This window comes from Periophthalmus magnuspinnatus, chromosome 19 (assembly GCF_009829125.3).
Source record: "Periophthalmus magnuspinnatus isolate fPerMag1 chromosome 19, fPerMag1.2.pri, whole genome shotgun sequence".
Taxonomy (NCBI): Eukaryota; Metazoa; Chordata; class Actinopteri; order Gobiiformes; family Gobiidae; genus Periophthalmus; species Periophthalmus magnuspinnatus.
Window position 1 is genome coordinate 18,717,222 of NC_047144.1, and position 23,170 is coordinate 18,740,391.

A 23,170-nucleotide genomic window follows, 5' to 3' on the forward strand; every position below is an offset into this window, starting at 1 on the left:
TTCTCTGAAAAGTCCTGTCCCCAAAACGATCTTTCTCTGGGCTCTTCATGAATTGTCCTGTACTTTAGAAAAACTTAACTAAACTAACTTTTTAGTTTGTAAAACACTTAAATGTCCCTCTGCTGAAGGGAGGGGTCCTTCACACCGGTGTAAACATGTAACTGTCCACACCACTGCCTGACTCAAAAACAAATGTAGGCAGACCATGTATAGTTAAACAAAACAAAACATCAAATCGTTTAAGAAGGATATTTAGACAAGTATAAACATCCAAGTGACATTTAGTTTTCAGAAAAAAAAACTTTCCAATCATTATTTTCAATTTAAATGTATGGGCTCTTGGGGGCCCTCTGGTGCCTCGGGGCCCTAAGCGGCTGCTTGGTCTGCTTATAAGCTGGTCCTGTTGGGCGTTTACCGGTGGTGAAAATGGGAGCTAATTGTCAATATGGCATCTTGAAAATGAGTGATTAAAGAAAATAATGACTCAGACATGGACGTATCACTTCAACAACAATGTGGAGGAGTTAAATGAGAAGAGGAAACAATCATAACATGCTTAAAAGCTCTGAAAAGTTGATCTTGCAGAATAGGTTTGCTTTAATAATATTGTACTGACCAATATTTAATACAGAATTACCATACGTTTACGTGTCAATGCACCATATGGACAGAATTACTTTTAATAAAGAATTGATATTGTTGCCTCTCATAAATAATTACTTTGTTTTTAGCCTGGGTTTGAACAGCATTTTATTTCTGTTGAGACGGAAGGCTGTGCTTACCTTTCATCACCACTGGGAGGCGAAATTGCTCCAATCAAAAACTGAAATACATGTTACTTTAACTATGAGACTGGATCTAAGTAGATCTACCCACATTTCATCATTTTACATGTGATTTATGCGACATTTACAATATAAAGGTTGTTTATAGAGTAAAACAAAATCAATAGCCTATACGTTAAAAAAAAAAAAAAATCTTAATCTTAACAAACTATATGGAGCCTGCATTTTTACTTTACTGAACCTGGGTTGCGAGTGTCTTAATCTGCAGATGGAGGACACATACAAGTTTTCATTTTCAGTATATGGACCATGCCTCATGTTAAATCTCAGGACCTCCAGAATTCACCCACGAGCAAAGGAGATCCAAAAGAGGAGAGGTGGTTTGAGAGAGGTCAAAGAGGCCACCAACAATTTGCATTCTCGAAACCAAAACAAAAAAAAATGAGTAGACCAGCAAATCAGCATCTTTATAGTAAAGGTTAAACACTTTCCCCAAACCATCTGAAGACCCCAAAAATGGTTTCATGACCTCCATGTTGAGAACCACTGGTCTAAGGTACAATTTGTCACTCCATCCTCAGACCTCAATCAAAGGTATTATGCACATTTTTTTTTTACCATGTTATGACATTGCATGAAGAGATTTTAGATGTCATCCATGCATGTTTGAGTAATCTAGTGATCTCTCCTCTTTACAGTTAGCTATAAGATTCTGTTCAATACTCAGCCCACAAGTCTACGTCATCCATGTTCCCACACGACAGTTGTCCATAAATATACAAAAAACATGATACAAAAGTTAACACAACAGTTGTTTCATTATCAGGATGCACCACGATTGTACTGTGATAGCGCTCTGAAGGGGAGTGACTTAGCATAGGGAGCGATGGGAGGGGAGTCTCAGGGCATCAAAAACAAAAATAAACATGTTAATATGTTGTTTTTGGCGAATCTAACACTTTCAAAACTATAAAAGGTAACGTGGTGATCTATATGTTAGAATACCACATAAAAGTGTAATAAAGCAGCAACATATTTTCATAGTACATCTTCTTTATTTAACGTTCCAGTCAGCTCAAACAGTAGCAGGTTGTGTCCAGGGCATCAGGTTTTCAGATAGACAGCAGATTATAGCCACAGTCTTCCATCCATTTGAGTGCATTCATTATTCAGGACTGGAGCACTTTGTCTCTCCCATCAAATCCACCTCAGTTTGTAGATCCTGTGAGGAGAGGGAGTTTTGTTTTGATTTAACACTAAGGAATACTATGGCAAGTAGTATTGTCCTAAAATGCTAGTTGTTGTTACCATTACCAACAAGGCAAAGGAAATGCACTTATAAACTCATTGTGGTGAGTAATCAGAATGCATAAGGTCAGTGAGGAATAACTTTGGACACTGCAAATTGTTTGAAATGAACTAGTTCTGTTTTTAACATGTTAAGACAGTCAAAATCAGGTACTGTTCATTTAAATACTGAAATACTGTAAAGAATAAAACCAAACAATCTGAATGAAATCATCTTTTCACAGTTTTATTGTTGGAATGATTTGAGAAATGAACAGGAGCCATTTTACGTCATTGCTAGTTCTGATATTACAGATGTATATATGTATACCGTATATATACATGTATGTATGACAGTTCACATTAGTTTTAAGCCCTTAAGTACACAAATTATACGAAAAAATATGAAGTTACAATGTCGTTATATATTTTTGATTGGCCAATATTGTGAACAGGGCTGGGTACCATCAAAAGTTACCAGCACAGTACCAAATTAAAAACTGTAAACTGGTCCCTATCAATAATAAATAAATAAATACAATTAAATACAATTAAATTGGTACTAAAAAGTTTTTCTTTGTTTTTTTCTTTTGTTTTTATAATACGTTTTTGGTGGGGGACCCCATTCGTAAGCTAGTTTCATTCCACATGATTGGAAAAAACTACATTTTCTCCATTAAATACTATAAAATTGGCAATATAAACATGTACTTTTGCCATCTTAAATAATGATTAATACAGCAATAGTAATACTAAAGGTACAATACTGGTACCAAAAACAAAGTATTGGTACCTGGAAATAACTGTAAGGTGCCCAGCCCTATCTGTGCACATAGTCTATTGATACACCAGTGTTACGTTTAGTTCATTTTATTTAGTGCAGTCAAAGGTTCTAGTCCTGGTCTAGTCCAGGTTCCATGATTTTGTGGTAATTATCCGACAAAAAATACAATTTCTGATGTTTGAGTTCATATCATCTGCAAACACAGGATACAAGAGGATTTTCTTTTGGACTGATCAAACTGCACCTTCACTCTCCTCTTTTGTCTATATAAATATTACGTGGGTTGTGGTCACTGCCAGACAAAGTCCTGTCCGGTCTGTTTGTCTTGTTGAAGTAAAAGTGCTTGTCTGTCAAACCATATGAATTAAATCATCACATTTGTTCTGTTGGAATGATTTGAGACATGAACAGTGTCCATTACAGTGGTGTATGTGTATATGTGTATATCAGTTCACATTATAGTTTCAATGTACCAGGACATATTTTAGACTGACCAAAATGTGCCTTCACTACCCTTTTTTGTCCATATAAATATCCTGTCCATCGGTCACTGCCAGCCAAAATCCTGCCCGGTGAGCTGGTAGAACTTCTCATTATGAGGTCTGTAGAAGTCCCTGAGCCTCAGTAGCACGTTGGGGTCTATGGGGGTGTGGGTGCGTCCCTTGGTCTTGCCCAGGCAGTGTGGCTTGCTGCTGCCCTCGGGTTTCTTCAGGCAGGGGAAGCCTTTGGTCTTGTTGAAGTAAAAGTGCTTATCGGTCACGATGCGCTGCAGACCCAAGAAGTCCTGCACTTTGGCCATCTCTCCAGCGGGGTCGCTAATGAGCCGCTCCCCGCTCACCAGGTGGATCTGCTCCAGGGGGAACCAGTCCAACCAGCGCTGCAGGTGGAGGGCGTACAGGCCGATCCACAGGGGGCTCCACTGAGCATCCATCTCACCTGGTAAAAGAGAACAGAGTAGTGAGAATGGCCCAAACTGTATAAAGAAGGACTGAAATAGTGTGATGAGACATTGAGGCGAGCAGTTACTGGGGCGAATTTTGAGCCAAGTGCCCTATTTGGAATTCTGAAGGCGAGAATCATAGCAGCCAAAGAAAAAAAAAATCATTTTAGCTTGCAGTGTATTTCAACTATAAGCAAAAACTAATTATACTTTGACCAGTTTGACAGACTGTAAAAGTATCAAATAACACAGTAAGACCTGTGATACACTGGAGTGCCAACAGGGGGAGCACTGTGTGGCCATTTTTGGGTTGATATCTTTCTGAAGGTGGGTATAACGTACTTATAGATTAATACCGCCAATGAGGGGTTGGTTTAACAAACATAAGATGCTAACGTGCAAATATAAAGCTAAAGAAAACCCATGGTAATTGTTTTAACAAGTATGTAGACCAGGCGGAGGTAATGCGGTAATGATGTGAAGGTGAAATTTGAAAGGTAACGTTGCCGCAAAGCACCATTTTGAAAACATGAGTGCCACTGTGTAGTTTTAAAAAAAATACGTTTTCTGTGCAGAAGCGTAGCGTGGAAAAAGAAAGGCATTGTTTTTGCATGTCCTAATGTCCTATAGATCGGACATTTAGCTACGTGCACAGAAGTAGGGAGAAAGCCACGTGGACCGTTTCTATTAGTGATGGGACTTTCGGCTCTTTTATGGGATTCAGATATTTGGAGAGCCGTAAAAAATACAGTGTCTTTTACTATTTATTTGAACTCATTCTTAACAACAAACTAATCACAACAAAGCATCGCATGCTGTTGACATCTCAGACAGCTGCATATTTAGATTGTAGATTTATTCGGTCATTACATTCAAATCAAACATTATTCAGTTTGTATAAGTTTGTACATAACATTTCTATCATGACCGAAAGGGTTTAGGCTGAAGTAAAGAAAAAAAAAATACTTATAATGCCTCATGCCACGCTAGTGAGAAGTGGATTTTTTTCATATATACCAAAATGACTATGCAACACGGCCAAATCCTGTGTGTATCACCCATTAAGGAAATAAAACTGGAGAACAAAGCAAGTACCAAGGAGTGGGTGTGTACCAGTGGTCTTGAAAACAAGTGGTTAAAGTTGCATGAATCACTCCAAATACAACTTCGAGAGGGTAAATGAAAAGGGGAAATTTTTTTTCTCCAAAGTCTGATCTCCAAACCAAACTGAGGATTGTGTGTAGGCCTCTCCATTATCATTAAAACTAAATTATCATTAGAACTTAACTAATAAATTGGCTTTAAACTGGATTAATTACACAAGTCTTGGTTAAAAGTTTTCTCAGCGTGAGCCCAGTGGTAGTTTCTTATCACCTGTGGAGTGGTTCTTGAAGGCCAGGCTCTCAAATGTTGGTATATCGGGGGTCTTGGAGATGATCTGGGTGTAGTCTGAGATGGCTCTGGTCACCGGGTCCCTCACCACCACGATCAGCTTCACCTGCCGAGACATGGCGTGCACCCGAGCCGGCGTTTCCGTGGTGACGAAGTACCGAGGCGTCTTCTCCATGACGACTTGTCCCTCCAGCGCTTTGGGCATCATGCTCCTGATAAAACACACAACAAAAAAGTCGCATTTACCATCAAATTGATTATGGTATGATCATTTTTAGACACTCAAAGCTTTACAGTGCGTTATTCATTCACTCCTTATTTAGTCATGGTAAGATACTATTGTAGCCACAGCAGCCCTGGGCAAACTGACGGAAGTGAGGCTGCCAGTCTGTGCCATCGGCCCCTCTGATCAACACACACTCAAACACACACCAGATTCATATTGTCACATACATTTATATTCAGATGACGCTGTTTTGTTTGCAACTGCTCCCTCTGCTGGTCAGGTGATAGTAAAACTGCAGCAAGATGTGAATGAAATCCAAAATTCCCTCAAAAATCTAAAATTACCATTGTATGCAAGTATATATTTATGCATATTTAGCTACATGCAAGCTATAAATCTTTATACACTAGATAGTACATTGATTGAAAGAGGCACCATCTATAAATATCTTGGTTTTGGCTTGACGGAAACTTATCTTTTAAAATGCATATCTCAGAATTGTGTAACAGTTTAAACATTTTATTGCAGAAACAAATCTTGTATCCCATTAAATGACAAAAAAGACATCATTTATGCAACCTTTCTTAGATTTTGGAGATATAATATTCATGCAGACTTCAGCTTCACCAACTTTTAGATTCACTCTTCCACTCTGCAATCCGTTTCATTACAGATGACGAATTTAAACCCATCACTGTTCACTAATAAAAACACTGACCATCGCTCTCTGTCAGAAGAAAACAACACTGTATGAAACGTATTTATAAAGCACTACTTCATACACTGCTGGAATAGCTCACCTGCTCGTTAATCATTGATACGGGAACATTTAATACAGGATCATGTGACTGTATAAGTCTAAAACTGGCTGCACAAAGAAGTGAGACGGGGGAAAAAGAGCTTTCGGCTGTTTAGCTTCCCATAAGTGGATTATATATTTCAAGGACATGCAAAATTGATACTTTGGTGCCATGAACGCGCTTTAATAATGTGGGGGCAAACATTTATACACACACCTGTGCCTGTTTTTAATGTTTTAAATAGGTTTATATATGTATTTGCTTCGTTTGTTCTGTGTTTGGACAGGAAAAGGACAGTCTGGGGTACTCTCACTGGGCTCTCCCTGTATAAATAAAGATAAATTAAATGAAAATATTTGGAAATGAGGTTGAAATGTCTTGCCAAAGGACACAACAACAGTTTCCATTAGTACTAGGACTATTCTAGGTCTAATCTAGGGCTAAACAAGGTCTAAAAGTGGACTACACCAATGTATATGTCCAATGTTCTAAAAATAATTGATCTAACACTAAATGAGGCAAATCCACATATTAAAGAGCTGTCCAAGTACCAGCTAAAGGAGCTGGAGCCACTACTGTCCCCACTGTGGCATCCGGTATTCCCAAAGGTCTCCCATCCAACTACTGACCAGACCTTCACATATTGAGCACGGACAAACAGGTAGACGCTGTACTTCCTCATCGTCCCCACCTCTCGTCATCCGTCAGCCAATCACAGCCTTCTAACTTCGTCTTCCCCTCTCCCCTCTGTGTCTCTTGTCTCATCTCTCCCATAAGGCGTCGGGCAGATGGGACTCGTTTGGAGATAAATGAGCGAGGAAGCCCCCCGAGGAGCGTTTGGAGACCGGGTACATCTGCCGCACACCTGCCATACACCTGACCCACAGCCTGAGCTCACGGTGGGGCATAGCTCTAGACAAAAGACGGGGTGTGGTGGTCCGGTCCAGGATTTAAACAGATTTTAATCAGGCAAAAGCAGCACTTGAGATTGACACAACAGAAAAAGTAGATTTGAAAGAAACTGTACCCAAATGAAGGACTCGTGTGAGGCTCATTCTGAACCAAAACACCAAATTATAACATAAACAACTTGTCCATTAATGTTATCAGTAAAAGCCAAACAATGGTCCCTCGTTTATCGCGGAGGGTCACGTTCTAAAAATAACTCGTAATAGGCGAAATCCACATTTTTATACAATTATTCTATATGTTGGTTTGCTGTAAAACCCCTCACCACACACTTTATACACTTTTCTCACACGGACATTAACATTTTCTCACATTTCTCTCTTGTTTAAACACTCTCGAAGTTCAAACCTTCGTAGATTTTACAAAATAAGAACAGTTTTATGGATGAAACCAAAGATCAAGACCTGTTTTCATTTGTTTGAGGAATAAAAATATAATCCTATACTGTAAATAAAAATGATGCAGAACGTTTCATCGACATTGTGGGTTTTGTCGGGAAGAAAACTTGCAAACGTACAGCACTTAAGAGTCACACTGCGATCAACAAAATGCACATTCATACGCTGTAAAAAAGCCTGTAAAATTTCACTAAAAAATCCACAAAATAACGAGGCCTCAGAAGGTGAACTGTGATATAGTGAGGGACAATTGTATTTGATCTGAACATGTTTCTTCTCAATTCTGCCTTTTTAACATGTTTGTAATTTGCTCATCAACTTTTTCAGAGGAGGATATGTCACCTGCTTTAATCTGAACATTCCGCAGTTTGGCCCCGCTTGCAGTAAGTTTTCTTAAGCAATAAAACGAACTGTAACTGAATAAATACAAGACACATGTTGATTTCAAACTTGTACATAGGCAAACAATAACTCCATGGTGACAAGCAGGTGGCAAGAGAATAAAAAGTATTACTCAAGTGGGAATAACTGTACGTGACATCTGATTTGTCGTTTGAAATCTAATGTTTTCAAAGGATAGACTACAAAAATACAAAAAACCAAAATCATATCTGAAGGAGCGGTGCAAAAAGAATGATAAATGGTCATATTTTTATATAGCAGAGGTAAAGACACTCAAAGGAACCACTCACTCATTCACACACACTCATACACAAAAGTTCAAACCTTTTAGAGTCACAGTATGCAACTTTTTTTGACCATAAACAGACTGTGAGCGGGTTTGCATTTCCACAAACCTGAGTCTTATTTGGTCTGGGCAGCTTTTTCCTGCTTGTTTCCATGGAAATGTTGATCCCTTGGCTATAATCTCACATAATATGACATAAAACATATCCATCTCCGTGGGGAATGTTCTAAAGTATGGTTTTAACTTCTTATTTCCAGGGGCTCATGCAGGTAATGTGCTAAATGTTACACTGTCAATTATATTACTCAAGTAGGATTAAAAGTAACAGCAACTTAATCTTAATTTAGAACCTTTAAATCCAATACAAAACTGAATTTGTGCCCCTCTTAACCCCACCACACTCGGGGCAAACTCTGATGGGACGTCTCTCTCTCTGTCTGTCCCCTCCGTGAGCTCACATTTCAGCCTCCTCCTGAAACCAGAGCCCCTGTCGATATATCTCCACCCGGCTCAGCTGCGCCCCCACCGCGGACAAACGCACCCAGGCCTGCACACACTCACATCTGATCTGCAGAGTGCACGGGGTTTAGCAGCACTTAGCCTCAAGGAACTGTAATGATGAGGATATAAGAAGGAACGCGAATGTCGATTACAATATGGTGCAGAAGTATTATTAGGGCGGGAGTTATTTTTTATTTTTTTATTTATATATTTATTTGACAGGGACAATGCAATCTGACATAGTTACAACATGAACATTGCAGCTGATGTGATGCATATAGAGTTTGTAGCAAAAGCTAATTCTCAACTCCCGTCCCTGGTTGAGCTTCTCCACAATATTATTATTAACAATATACACAATATAATTATGAGGGTGTTTTTCTCCTAAACTAGACAAATGACTGAGCTCTGTGGGAAGAAGAGGCTCTGGAGTTTTAACCTCTGTCTGAGCTATTCTTATTTTAAGTGAACATCAGATTAGTTTAGGTAAATTTCAGATTAGGTATAGCTGGTGTCCGCAGAGATCGTCTGATGGGATGCGGCTCGTCAATTCCCATGTCAAAGCTGCAGCGTATCTCACGAAAAGTTTGATTTAAGGACTCGTTATGAAGTGAAACAGTCCAGGTGACATTTTATATTATATATTTTAACATGATTTGAATGGTGGATTTATTTTGTGTATGTTAGCGATGCACCAGCTTTCTCAGCTCCGATACAGAAGAGAAAAGCATTTATTTCCTTTAAATAAACATAAAATAAGGCAAAACTGATCCAAATGTGTTATGCAGCTGTTATTTATTTATCAAGTGACAATCTGGACCAACTATGACCAGTAAATGGTTGTATTACAATGTATATGTCCAACCAACATATCTGCTGATTCGATATTTTGAAGCCGATATCCAATCCCACAAATGGTTCAATATCGGTGCTGCTATCCAATTTCAGTATCGGATCGGCGCGTCCCTAGTATTTGTGGGTTAGCAAAGTACAAAGTGGTCCTGCTTCTTCTTATAAAAGCTCATGTGACTGAACGTTTCTCGTGATCAGGAGTTTAACAGTTTCCGTCGATCAGAAGGTGGACGAAAAGGAATAAATGAGTCAAAAATCTGAGGGTCCACGGCAGGGTCCACCTCAGCTTAACAGGTAAAAACGCCAGGGAAAAGATGGGGCTAAACTGGACTAAACTAGATCAAAACTTGAACTGAACTGAACAAAACCAGGACTGTAACTGACAAAACGATTTCATCCCTTTTGCACGCCCGATCCCTCTGACTGTAGTTACATAAATCACTTTTGATCTAAATCACTATAACAGATCTGTACCATCACACGTGACGTATCAGGTCTAAAGGTGCACTGTGTAACTTTTCTAGTGTAGAGCCCTCCCCTGCAGTATGGCATTAAACTTGTCTATTGCCATGGAGACAAGTAAGTGACCAGTGAGCAACAAAACACCTGTAACTGAACTGTCATTGCAGGATGGATATGGAACATGTGATAGAGCTCAGAGTTTTCGTAAAAGAAAAACAAAAAATCTAAGTTGCAGTGCATTGTGGGTAAGCTGAAGCCGTTCGAGGTGGCCAAGGATCCACAGGTGCATGCTGGGTAAATGAGCCAAATGGAGGAGTTGAACCCAGATTACGTGAGAGCTGTGGCGGCGATGGAAGAAATATTCAATTTTCTTGCTTAAGTACAGATACCAGAGCAAGAAAATACTAAAGTAAAAGTATCACATGAAAAAAGTACCTGTTTAAAAATATTTAAAGAGTAAAAAGTAGAAGTATTTCATGCAGGTTCTGAGATCGAATAAAGCTTCAAATGTAGTGATTTGGATGAAGATTTGAGCTGAATTTTGTTCAAGATAAAACAATTTAATCAATACTTTTTGTTGTTTTTTATACTCTTATTTAAAATAACTCAGACCCCAGACTTTTCAGCAGTACTTTTACTTGTACTTTTGAGTCTAGCTCAAAAATGTGGTGAAGTAGAAAGTACAGACACCTGCTCTAAAACATAATGAAGTAAAAGTCAAAAGTATCCAGTTTAAAATGTACTTAAGTAAAGTACAGATACCTATTTTTTAGTACAGCACAGTACAGTACAGTGGCCTTACGACTTTTACTTTGTTATGTTCCACCCCTGATCCCTCCAAAGTGTCTCAAAAGCCGAGGATCCTGGTGACTGGGAAACACCCAGTGACACAGCAGCCTTCCCCTGTTTGTTATCTTAGCCTTGTAGCATTAAGAGCTAATTCTGAAACTATTAAAAGTGTTTAGTGCAGAGATTACAGACTGATACACATTAACTCCACATTACGGTGCTTTTAGCTGCAAAACCAGCTTTCAGGGGCCAGGTTTTCAAACAGAGTGATTGCTAAATAGATTTGCTCTTTTTGTGCACTCAAATCTGCATAAACGATTAGATCAAGACATGTTTGATAGCACTTTACAATATAACTTTTTACATTTTATTGGATATTATTGAATTATACAGAAAACAAGTCCCTTTTGTCCAATGCTCCGCCCACAAATCTGACATCATCCATGCTCCCACGTGACAGTTCTCCACTCAACTGTACACAACAACCTCACAAAATATAGTTTCATTAGCGGGACGCACGCTGATTGTGTTGTGATGGCGCTCTGAAGGGGGAGTGACTTAGCACGGAGAGCCAGAGCATCAAAAACGAAAGTGAAATTTATGAAACAAGTTAATACGGCATTTTCAGCAAATATAGAATTTCTGAAACAATAAAAAGGTATCTAAACATGTTCGTTTCTGGTATTCAAAGAGGACCAAGACACTGAAACATAAAGTCTGAAGGGTTTAAATGAGTTTCACACAGGTAAACTGAACAATGAAGCAACAGACTCTCAGGAAAGGATAGAAGAGAGTCCTGAAATATGCACGTTGACAGTTTTTATAGTGTCTGGATAATGTATTTGCATGTGGGCGGGTTCTCTTCTGGTCTGATTGGCGTTACACGTTAAAAAATTTTAAGCAAAGTTGAAAAGGTGAGTGTTACATGTAAGCCAGGGGTGTCCAAACTTTTCTCATTAAGGGCCACGAATAAAAACACACACACAGACTTATCACCAATACAATGAATACTTCAAACCTGCGTTATTATTACAAGTTAGACTGAACCACTAGACCTTTATTTACGCTTACATCGTCAGTGGGACACATTAAATATTTGACATGGGCTTGTTAAAGTAGATTTTCAGAAATGTGCAGTAAAAAGTGCTGTTTAAGGTAATATGGGGCAATTCACCTGGAAGATTGAGGGCCATGAAAAATTGGTCTGAGGGCTGCATTTGGCCCACGGACCACAGTTTGGGCATGCCTGGTGTAAGCAGTTAACATCCCATAGAAGTAAAATACCTCCTCTTTAATAAAATAGAAACAGTGGAGCACTACAGGATATAGTGCTGTAGAAAATGCGTGGACTTTCATGTACAGGTTTTGGATTACCACCTCATGACATCACACAGTGTCAAAAATCATGACATAAAAAGCATTACATTTGTATTATTATTTTTTTATTTTTTTTATTATTTATGTATTTAATTTATTTTAATTAATTTATTTATTTTTTTTATTTAATTTTATTTTTTATTATTATTATTTTATTATTATTACCACCTCATGACATCACACAGTGTCAAAAATCATGACAGAAAAAGCATTACATTTTTATTATTATTTTTTATTTTTTAAATTATTTTTTAGGGTTTTTTTGTATGTATTTTTATTTATTTTATTATGTTTGTATTATTTTTATTTTATTTTATTTTTTATTATTATTATTTTATTATTATTACCACCTCTTGACATCACACAGTGTCAAAAATCATGACATAAAAAGCATTACATTTTTATTATTATTTTTTTCTATTTATTTTGTTTATTTCATTTTTTTAACTATTATTATTATTTTATTATTATTACCACCTCATGACATGACACAGTGTCAAAAATCACAACATTAAAAAAAGCATTACATTTTCAAAGTTTAAAGATTTTGAGAGAATGATTTTTGTGTCATAATTCTGACGCTACTGCTAATTTTGAACCATGATAAATACTAAAACAACACCACAAGCTTAAGTATTTTACATATAAAAACAATTGGATAGTCTTTATTTTAACTCATTTGAATTTGAATAGGTTGTTTATTTTATGTTTTCCCAATCTGTGCATCATTTTAACATCATAAACTGTTTGTTTTCGCAGTGTGCCCTCTGCAGCATGTGGGCCCTTATTGCCTCACAGCTAATTTGTCCTGTGGGAAATAATATGGCCCAATATTTAGTCCATCGAACATGACCTTCCATCTGTTTGTCTCCATGATCACTCCACGCACCGGAAAAGAGCGTCTCATCCAACACAAACATGTCAGCATTTTTTATTTTCTTCATTATCTAAGCCAGAATTTGTGTTTTTGGCTATTTATTTAAAGGGGAAATATTATGTAAAATTAACTTCACCTTGTTATAACAGTGTATTCTCATCTTTTGCTTACTCAAAAGTGTATTTTGACTGGTTTGATTGGTCCAGCGTGTTTGAATAGTCCTGTATTGCCCCATATTTCAGGCCTGAGTGCTTATAAATTTGCAGTTTTCACCTACCCCCTATCTCTGCCCACTGCTCTGTATTTAACTGCATGTGTTTTTATTCTCACCAATAAAAACACATGCGTAAAAATCCACTCGTGTCCAGTTTTGAACAGGGTATGTTTCTAACAGTTTTAGGTCAAAATCGAGGTTTAGACTGAACAAAATGTAAAATAATCATTTAAGTTTAAGTTTAAGTTTTAGTTTCTTAAAAAATACTCCCAACAAGTAAAACATGTGTTCTTTAAAGGGCTCATATTAGGCTATTTTCTGATCTGTGTTCTAATGTCGTTTCCTCATCACAAACAGACCTGGAGTTGTGTTTCGTTTCATTCACACATGTTTGACACACAAAAACTCTGCATATTTAGTCTGAGTTCTTCTCTCAAACTGAAAACACTTTGTTCCACCTTGTGATGTCATCATGTGGTAATACAGGAAGTGTTCTACTGTGTTTTTAAACTCCATACACTTTCACTGGGATCATTCGAATGATTTCAGCCGTTGAATTTCCAAACTCTACTAAATAAACGATAAAAGGAGCTGTTAACTTGAAAACTACCACTTCATGACATCACAAAGTGGATCAGAGCATTTTGCGCTTTGGAGATGTAGACAGACTAGTAATAAAGTGTGACTCAAACATGTGTGAATGAAACAAAACACAACTCCAGGTCTGTTTTTGAGGAGGTAACAGCATTATAGCATGTAGTTGTTGGTGGTTCAAATCCTGCTCTCGATATAAAAATCATTGGTTGTCGTCAGTGCGATTTCAGCTGCCACATATGAATACTGTCGTTGTGTCCTTGGGCAAGACACTTACCCCATCTTGCCTCCAGTGTCTGCTTATACTTGTGTACAAATGTGCGTGTGAATGAGTGAGTGGTTCCTTGATGTAACGTGCCTTGAAGGTGGATTTAAACTATGTAAAAGTGTGACCATTTACCTTAAAACTTATTACATTATTATTAGGAATTGGGTTCACAAAGTTGCTGTATTAAATGTACGGCTGAATCATTTAGACATTATAATATATTTGTTTCATGTGGATAAGCCTAGTAATTACAAAGATATTAAGCATAAAACTCATGTATAAGGTCGATTTCAAGTATAATTGCCATATAAAGCCCCAAACAGTCACTAAAACGTCACTTTTCCGATGATTCTCCACAGATCAAACGTGTTCCGTGGCTCAGACTGGATTAACATCAGATAATAGTAAAGCACTGCTCTCCTCGCAGACTGCATTTTGTCATCGCTCACCACACCTCCGCTCGGTCCCTCTCTGGGGAGGAGATGGGGCAGGGTGGGGTGGTGGAGGGTGGGGGACAAGGCCACGGGCTATTGATCCAGAGGGGCTGATCTGCCACAGGGAGGAAGAGGAGGAGGAGGAAGAGGAGGTAGAGGAGGAGGGGGCTGTTTTGGATTTAAAAAAAAATGCAAATCAACGTTTGGATCTCCACATTTGTGATTTTTAACGATTATTAACCATTATTTTTAACCATTTTAACCATTATTAAGTTATTGTTTCATATTTATAAATTGACTTTAATAGTTTAATGCTCTTTATGTCTATCATTTGCATTGTTCACGCTAGTTAAAGGTACAGTATGTAACTTTCTAGACATTGCGCATGACCTGCATAAAACAGAAAGTTAAACCCACACTACGGAACATTCTACAAGGAGATACATGAGTTTTATGCCTTACTGTGTAAGATTATAGCCAAAAGAATGATATTTCCATGGAAACAAGCAGGGCAAATAGGAGTCAGGTTTGTGGAGATGGAAGTCCGCTCATTGTAAGGACATGTTTTTATTGGTTTAGTTTAGTTTTTTTTTTTTTTTTTTTTTTTTTTCCAGTACAATAAACTAAATAAATAAATAAATAAATAAATAAACAAATAAATAAATAATAATAATAATAATAATAATAATAATAATAATAATAATAATAATAATAATAATAATAATAATAATAATAATAATAATAAATCACCATATTTTTACTTTAGTCTATTTTGGGCTAAAACATTGCACAATAATATCTAAATATACCGCCTCTTCATCGAATCATTTCACCAAATCATGCAGCAGATTTTTATTTTAGGGCGTTTAAATCTTTGAAAAAATTGCATTTTGGTATTTTTGAACCTTATCAGAGACCTTGACTCAGACACTGAATATTTCAATGAATCACAAGTAAGTACAGAGCAGTGGGTGGAGACAGGGGGTAGGTGAATATAGAAATTCTCTAAGCACTTAAGCCTCAGTAAACTACTCAAACATGCAGGAATCAATCATAATCCAACTTTGATTAAGATCATAATGAGGGAACACTGTTATAACATTAAAAAGCACATACTAGTAATATTTTCAGCACCTCCCCTTTAAATATGTTAAATCATCCACTCTGGTCCAATCCCCCTCCCCTTTAACACGCCCTAGTCCCATCTGCGCCGCATTAGTTTAAATTAGCCTCTGAAACATCACAGTGGACATGTCCTGACCAGGTGGGACGTCCCGACTGCTCCACTGAACATGCCTCATGTACCACTCACATATGTGCATTAGATTAGTGGCGCGCTTGGTATTCATACCCTTACAGCCGATACTGGTGTGAAGGAGGAGGGAGGGGAGAACACAAAAGAATGTTTTTTATGGTAACATTTGTGACATATTTAGTAAATTAAATAGTTGTAGTCTCTAGGGAGGTTATGTGTATGAATTCTGATACATACTGAGGGTCTGTGTGCGTTCGTTTCTCCATGTGTTTGAGCAAAATGTGTCTTGTTCCAGTACATATATTTTGTAAAAGCAGCTCTTGAGGTCAAAATAAGTCTGTTGCGTGACGTCTGAAGTGTTTTAGAAAGAATCAGGAAGTGCGTATTAGTGTTCTAGTTGTTTTTCGCTTTACCATTACAGCAAAACGTTCTGGTCTCTGAGAGTTGTGAATAATTAGGATGCTCTGGATGTATAAAGTAAGCGAGGAATGACTTTAGACCACTGCAAAACTGTTTAAAATTAACTGTTTTTTATGTTTTAAAGATAGAAAAAAATCCAATACAGTCCCAGATTAGTTATTAAGTTAAAGGTCCTATATTCTGCTAAAGATTCTCTGAACTTTGACTATGTCCTAGTAGCTTCCTTACCAAAAACACACCCAGAGTTGTGTCTGTTTTTGCTAATGAACTTTGATGCTAGGAGCTACTGTTTTTAACCTTTTTTAACCTGCTTCCATGTTGTTTTGTGTATTGATAATGTGGCAAACTACTCACTACTACTTACTTCTTCGAAATATTCACTGTAAGCTCACGATCGACCCACAAATATGAGATTTTTACTCTTATACAGCACATGGCACATTACAGTTCAGATTATAACTGTAGCCTCACTAAAATAGTTCATTCAAATTTAAAAATGATTCAACATAGAGCATAAATAAACAAACATACTGAGGCTAAAACATTCATAATCTGTTCAAAAAGGGCAACTTTGTTTGTGTTTTTAGGTGCAGCGACGTCTCAAGTTTAAAGAAGATAGTCATTGTTATAATCTATGACACCCGTGGATCATTATGTTGTAATTTGGACATTTTAAATCGTAATATTGATCTGAAACGACGTAGTAAAAGAAACATGTCCAATGACTTCCGCATGAGAAAACTCCGGAAACTGATGTCTCTAGCTGGTAGCGAGTAGAGGATTTTTAAAAATGTGAACCGAAATAACTATGTGACACTGCCAAATCCTGAAAATAAAGTTAAAGACTGAATAAACAGAGAGCAGTGGACGTGTACTGGAGTTAATCCGCAAAATAAGCAAACAAATCTCTCCAAAAAACAACTTCGAGAGGGTAAATGAGAAGAGGAAACAAATATAACATGATTAAAACCTCTGAAAAGTCCATTTTGCATCATAGATTTGCTTTAAATTTATTGCATTTTACATTTTACTTCATTTACACCTAAAGAGAAGTGACTAAATAAAAAAAAACGTATTTAATTTCGAAATATTATCAGATTTGTTCTCGCACAAACACAATTATCGTTATACCACCCTCTTGATTTCCCTGCTGCTGCTCTGGCTCCCGTCCCGCGGTGACAGGGGTTTGGGGGGGGGGCAGGTGCGCTCCCCGTCACCAGAGGGCCCAGACGCGTGGAGCTCCGCGGCCCTCATTAGGTCCCTCCCCTGGGCTTAGGCGGAGGGGCGCGGGTGGGGGTGTGATGGATGTCTCCTGGAAGTGGACAGGGCACCGACTACAATGGGACGACCCGGTAATGGCCCCCGGGTCGAACCATAACATTATGACACCAAAGCGGGTTCTCTGATGCTCATATTAAGGAATCCGGTCACATGTTTTGTAATCCCCAGGCGTTTAAGTCAGATGCCCTGCCTGCTTTGAGTAAAAGGATTGTGGGAGTTTAGTAGGGAGTATTATATGGAAAAAGAGCTACACTGATTTCACTTCTACCTTCTCCTTTTTCAATGTTTTTTTTTTAGTTTTAACTTTTTTTATATCTGCAAAAGAAACAAACAACCAAAAAACGAATAAAAATAAAGACTTCAATCCATTTTCTTCTTGTAAATGACAAAGTTGCGGAGTGTTATTTTGGCCAAAGGTTCAAAGACGTCCGTAATTCTGCGTCCCCGGGCCCCTCCTCCAGTGCTGGGCGAGAGAATTGCGGTGCTGATGAGTTAAGTCACACTGGGAGCAGACACTGGTGACACAGCAGGGCGTCAGGAGGAGGAGGAGGGAGGGTGCCTGTTCTCCGGAAGGTCCTCGCTCCCCCAGACTCCACCTGCTCTCTCTGTCTGTCTCTGTCTCTCACTTTCTATCTCATCTGTGTTCTTCCTCTCTCTTTCGCGCTCTGTCTTTCTCACGTTCTCTCAATCTTCCCTCTCTCTCTTTTTCCCTCATCCCCCTCTTCCTCCCTCTGTCTTCCTTCCTCTTCCCCCTGTCTCTCAATCTCCCTCTTTCTCACTTCCTCTCTCTGTATCCCTCTTTTCCCTCTCTTGCCTCTTCTCCCTCCATCCCACATTTCCTCCTTTATCTTTCTTCCCCTCTCCCCCTCTCTCTACCCCTTCTTCCCGTCTTTCTCTCTTTCTCCTTCTACCCCCGCTCTCTCTATCTCCCTCTTTCCCTCTTCTATCTTTTTCCATTTCCCTCGCCCCTTCTCTCTACCCATTCTCTCTCTCAATCCCCTTCGTTCTCCCTCTCTCTTTCACCCGCTCTCTCGTCTCTCCTTTTTCCACTGTCTCTCCACTCCCTTCTTTCTTCCTCTCTTTTCCCCAGCCTCACCACCCCCTCTTTCTCCCTTTTTTCCCCTCTCTCTTTTCCTTCTCTCTTCCTCTTCTTTAAATAGGTGCTTTAATACTTTTACTTAAATATATTTTTTCATGTAATACTTTTTTTTTTTTTTTTTTTTGCTCCAGTATCTGTACTTTTACTTAAACAACAAAATGAAGTACTTGTTCCACCACTGATTGACAGTTTGGTTCGAGTTCCAACTAACATGATGCTGTTGTCCTTGAGCAAGACACTTCACCCACTTATATGAATAAATGTCAGTGTGATCATGTTTTTTTGTTTTGTTTTTTTTTTAAGTAAAGATGTATTAAAATAACTAATATTAACTTAGTATTAAAGTTCTTGTACCTGATTTCTTCCATGCACCTGAGCAAAACTTACACACTCATCATGGTGAATAATTACGATGCAAATACATAAAGTAAGTGAGGAATAACTTTAGACGACAGCAAACTGTTTAAATTGAACTAGTAACATGCTTTTCACGTTTTTAAGACAGTAAATATTAAGTACAGCGCATTTAATTTAAACATTTATCTGAGCCACTTCTTTTAATTTGCCTTGTTGGTTGCGGCACAGCTCCTGATACGTCGTTAAACGCAGGGGACACATTTCTCTGTCCGGTAAATGGTCAGATTTTCCACCTTCATGGCGCTCGAAGTACTTTACATTAAGGAATTACTCACCCAACTACGCACACATTCGATTCGAACCGCCAACTTTCATATCAGTGGACGAAAACAACAAAACAAAACCTTTAAAGGTACTCAGCAAACAGTTTCTGGAGATACATCGATGATACGCAACTGAATCTCCCACTCAGGTGTATTGAGCTGAGCCAGAGAAATATCATTGGAGAAGTATTTAGTATTTCGAGCATTATGAAATCTGATTATGAGAACTGAACAGACGTACTGACGCTCTCGATACCAAAGAACTACTTTAACAAACTTGTATTATAAACCCAACAAAAATAAGATGAACATTGAAGTGTAAATTCAACCAGGAAGTACTGTCACCGTCAAAGCCAATCACGACGTGCTGACTTTGGCTCTCAACCAATCCCGTTTTAACATCACTTTAAATAAAAAAATAATAATTAAAACTGTAAATTCTGATGTAAAAAAGATAGACAAAATAGAAATGAATGAGAAAATAAAGAAAAACTATGACTTTTAACAAAATTTAGTGCCATTTTGGATCCGATACTATGTTTAACCCTTTCTGATCTACCGGAGCTTGTAATAGTATATTGTGATTACATTTTTTTTTTTTTTTTGCAGAAAAGAGACCAAATGTATTGTATCTGTACTCTAAAAAAATTTGAAAAAATAGTGCACACATCAGAACAGTAGGTAAACAATTTAATGTTAATGTTAATGTTCTGGTATTGTAAAAAAATATATATATCTAAAATACTTTTGTCTTTTCATGGTTAAACATGATACACAGATGGTCAACAGTTTAGCGTTTTACATCAAGAAACCACACACACATTCAAACACCGGTGTACGCAGACACTAGGGGCGGGTGGGTTAAGTGTCTTGCCCAAGGACACAACAACAGCATCCATCTGTGGAGGCTGGAATCGCGCCGCCAACCTGTGTGTCAGTGCTCACTCTACCAACTGATTTACGGAGCTACTGTCGCCCCAAATCACAAAAGACTGATTTGGGGCCTCTTAAATGTTATGTAAGTATTCACCGAGCGGTAAATCAGTTTATTTTTTATTCTTTTTAATCATCTGTTGCTTAAAAAGTGTAACAGGTACAATCTTCAAATAACTTTTATCTAAAAATCTGTTAGTCATTCACAGTTTTAAGGGATAGAGTAGTGGAATTTCAACATTTGGGAAAGATATATTGCAAATTTAAGACGTTTTGAAGGAATTTGGAACGCAAACGTGAGCTGGACTTGTGCTACAGCAGGTCACAAAGGTTAAGTAACTGTATATCGTCTCCGTTAGTCTTCCGTTAAGCAGAACAGCAGTGCACCTTGACACACAAAATGCAAACCTTTCAATTTTCCACACATATTCCCAGAAACCTCAACCATGCAATTTTAATACCTGCCCGTAAATCATATCAATATCATGTCAATATCACCACAGGAAGCGTCCGCCGTGTTGCAGCCCGCCCATGTCTCCTGTCAGGGGTCGCCCGGGGGTCACGGGGATGCGCGCTAACAGAGACGTGACCCCTGACCCCGGTGACCCCGCCGTATCTGCACCGACTCTATTTCCTCCCAATCAGACGGATCCAGGAGCCGGACCACAACATGAATCATAGAAGAGGGTTCGATACGTGGTCACATGTGTCACGGAAGAGGTGGGGATGAAAGAGATGAGCAAGATTAAAATAATGAGAAGTGAAATGGAAAAGAAATACAAAACGTACAATCTAATGAAAGTCAGACGAGTAAAAAATAAAAGAAACCTCTTATATAACCTTTCAAATATTTAGTCTCTTCTTGCTATGTACTTGAACTTCAACTACAACGTTAACAGATAAGACAAGAAAAACTTAATTTGTCCCAATATATTGAAACCCTTGACTGTATAAAAAAGTGCACTAAGTAAATGTGACGTCACCCGTAGCTTTTATCTCCGGTCAAATCCTCGTCTAAGGCAGCAGAAATGGGGCAAATTTAGAGCTGATTTCCACATTTGGAGCATATTTTTTTTAAACTGCTCCTATTCACCTTAGTCCAGAAATTGCCCTGGGCGCCGCCATCATTGTTCCTCATTGTTTAATTTTGTACGAGGCTGCGGACCTTCACCGTAAATCAGTAGCAGTGACAGTGTCGTCTGAACGGGGCCTAAACTCCACAGGCCTCACACACTTGAGTCAGGACGTCTGAACTCAAGAATCTGTTTTTACCAATTTGGTGAAATCAGATAAGAAACAGGCTGTGGTAAACGCTTTGAATGAATGTCTGAGCTAAAAAAATAACCAAAACAATGTGATCATGAGGTGCGTCGATGTAAAATAAAAACTGACATGAAGACTGAAGAGTGTAGAATGTCTGTCTTAATTTCAGTGTGTTTTCAATGAACAGCTCCCCCTCTCTCAGAAATGTCAGAGTAGAGCTGTACAACCAGAGAAAGGTGAATAAGAGCCACTGAAGCGTAAGGGTAAAAAAGTATTTGGGAAAAGTAGTATTCAAGTAGGAGTAACTTAAAGAGTAACTTTTGGAATATAACATCGACACAAAAACGAGACAAACTAAATCATATCTGAAGGAGCGGTGCAAGAAATACAAATGTTCAAACTGTCCACATGAAGCTTTTGTCACTTTTGCTCAAATAAGAGTACTGTTACTTCTATAAATATTGCCCAGGAGTAAAAGTATTTGATATAATAACATAACAGTATTAGCACTGTATTAGCTTCATTTGTTTCCTTTCTCCTCTCACAGAATCTGACTTGATTTCCATAGATTTTTCTGGATGCCGTTGGAGCCGTGTGTAACTCGACCCCTCTCCCTTTCACGTGCACGCCAAAGTACTCAGGAGCGTGCACGTGCGTGTTGTGAGCGGGCGCATCGATGAAGTTTCCTGCTAATTGTAACTGAATCCATGCTAACCTCTGCTAACCGCGCTAACGCCGGAGTCAAGCCAAGGTCAGGGGGAGCGAGAGGGAGCCATCGATCCCACAATGCAACGCTGCAGTCCATCTCCCACATCCAAACAGCATTAGCTCTGTCAGGGGCCGCCATCTTTACTGTCCGGCTCAATCGAAATGCTGTTTACCGCCCAGAGGAGAGCAGATGTCCAGAGATAGTGTGGCGTAATGTATTGGCCAGTAGGCTCGGTTCACTTCTGGAATGTTCTGAATCGGTCTGGATATCAGTCAGGTCACCACTCCCTCCGTCGCGTCTCAAGTCAGAACCAAACGTGTTCATCCAATAAGATTTCACCTCAGATTGACAGAGTTTAGTACTTTGCTCATTGATTCTGCTGAAATCCGCCATGTTTTTCAGTCCCTCGTGTTATATTTTTCTTTCTTTCTTCCTTGTAAGCGGACATATTTGTTTTGATATGGACAGATGATGCTCGTTCCTGATTGGCTAATCCACCTGTCAATCACCACCTGCTCCATCAACTCCACAGAGAAAAGCGGGTGGTGGTGCTTTGTCTGGAATGTTTCGTAGTATGATTATAAAATATATGACAGACGGACGGACAGATGGATAGATGGATAGATAGATAAATATAGTAGATAGATAGATAGACAGATGGATATATGGATGGATAGATAAACAGATAGATGGACGGATGGATAGATGATGGATAGATAGATAGATAGATAGATAGATAGATAGATAGATAGATAGACAGATAGATAGATAGATAGATAGATAGATAGATAGATAGATAGATAGATAGATGGATAGACAGATTAATAGATAGATAGATGATAGATAGACAGACAGACAGAGGGATAGATAGACGATAGGTAGATGGATAGATA

The 23,170-nt window shown here is 38.4% G+C and overlaps 1 protein-coding gene across 1 annotated transcript in view; it reads right to left on the reverse strand.

Moving 5' to 3' along the window:
• Positions 1-3,289: 3,289 nt before the first annotated feature.
• Positions 3,290-23,170, reverse strand: part of hs3st3l (heparan sulfate (glucosamine) 3-O-sulfotransferase 3-like) — a 30,249-nt gene continuing 10,368 nt past the window's right edge. The window contains exons 2-3 of the mRNA XM_033984274.2: positions 5,171-5,400; positions 3,290-3,792 (exon numbers count right to left, since the gene is read on the reverse strand). Of these exons, the coding sequence (XP_033840165.1) occupies positions 3,404-3,792; positions 5,171-5,400 (619 nt within the window). The 3' untranslated portion in view covers positions 3,290-3,403. The remainder of the gene's footprint in view (positions 3,793-5,170; positions 5,401-23,170) is intronic.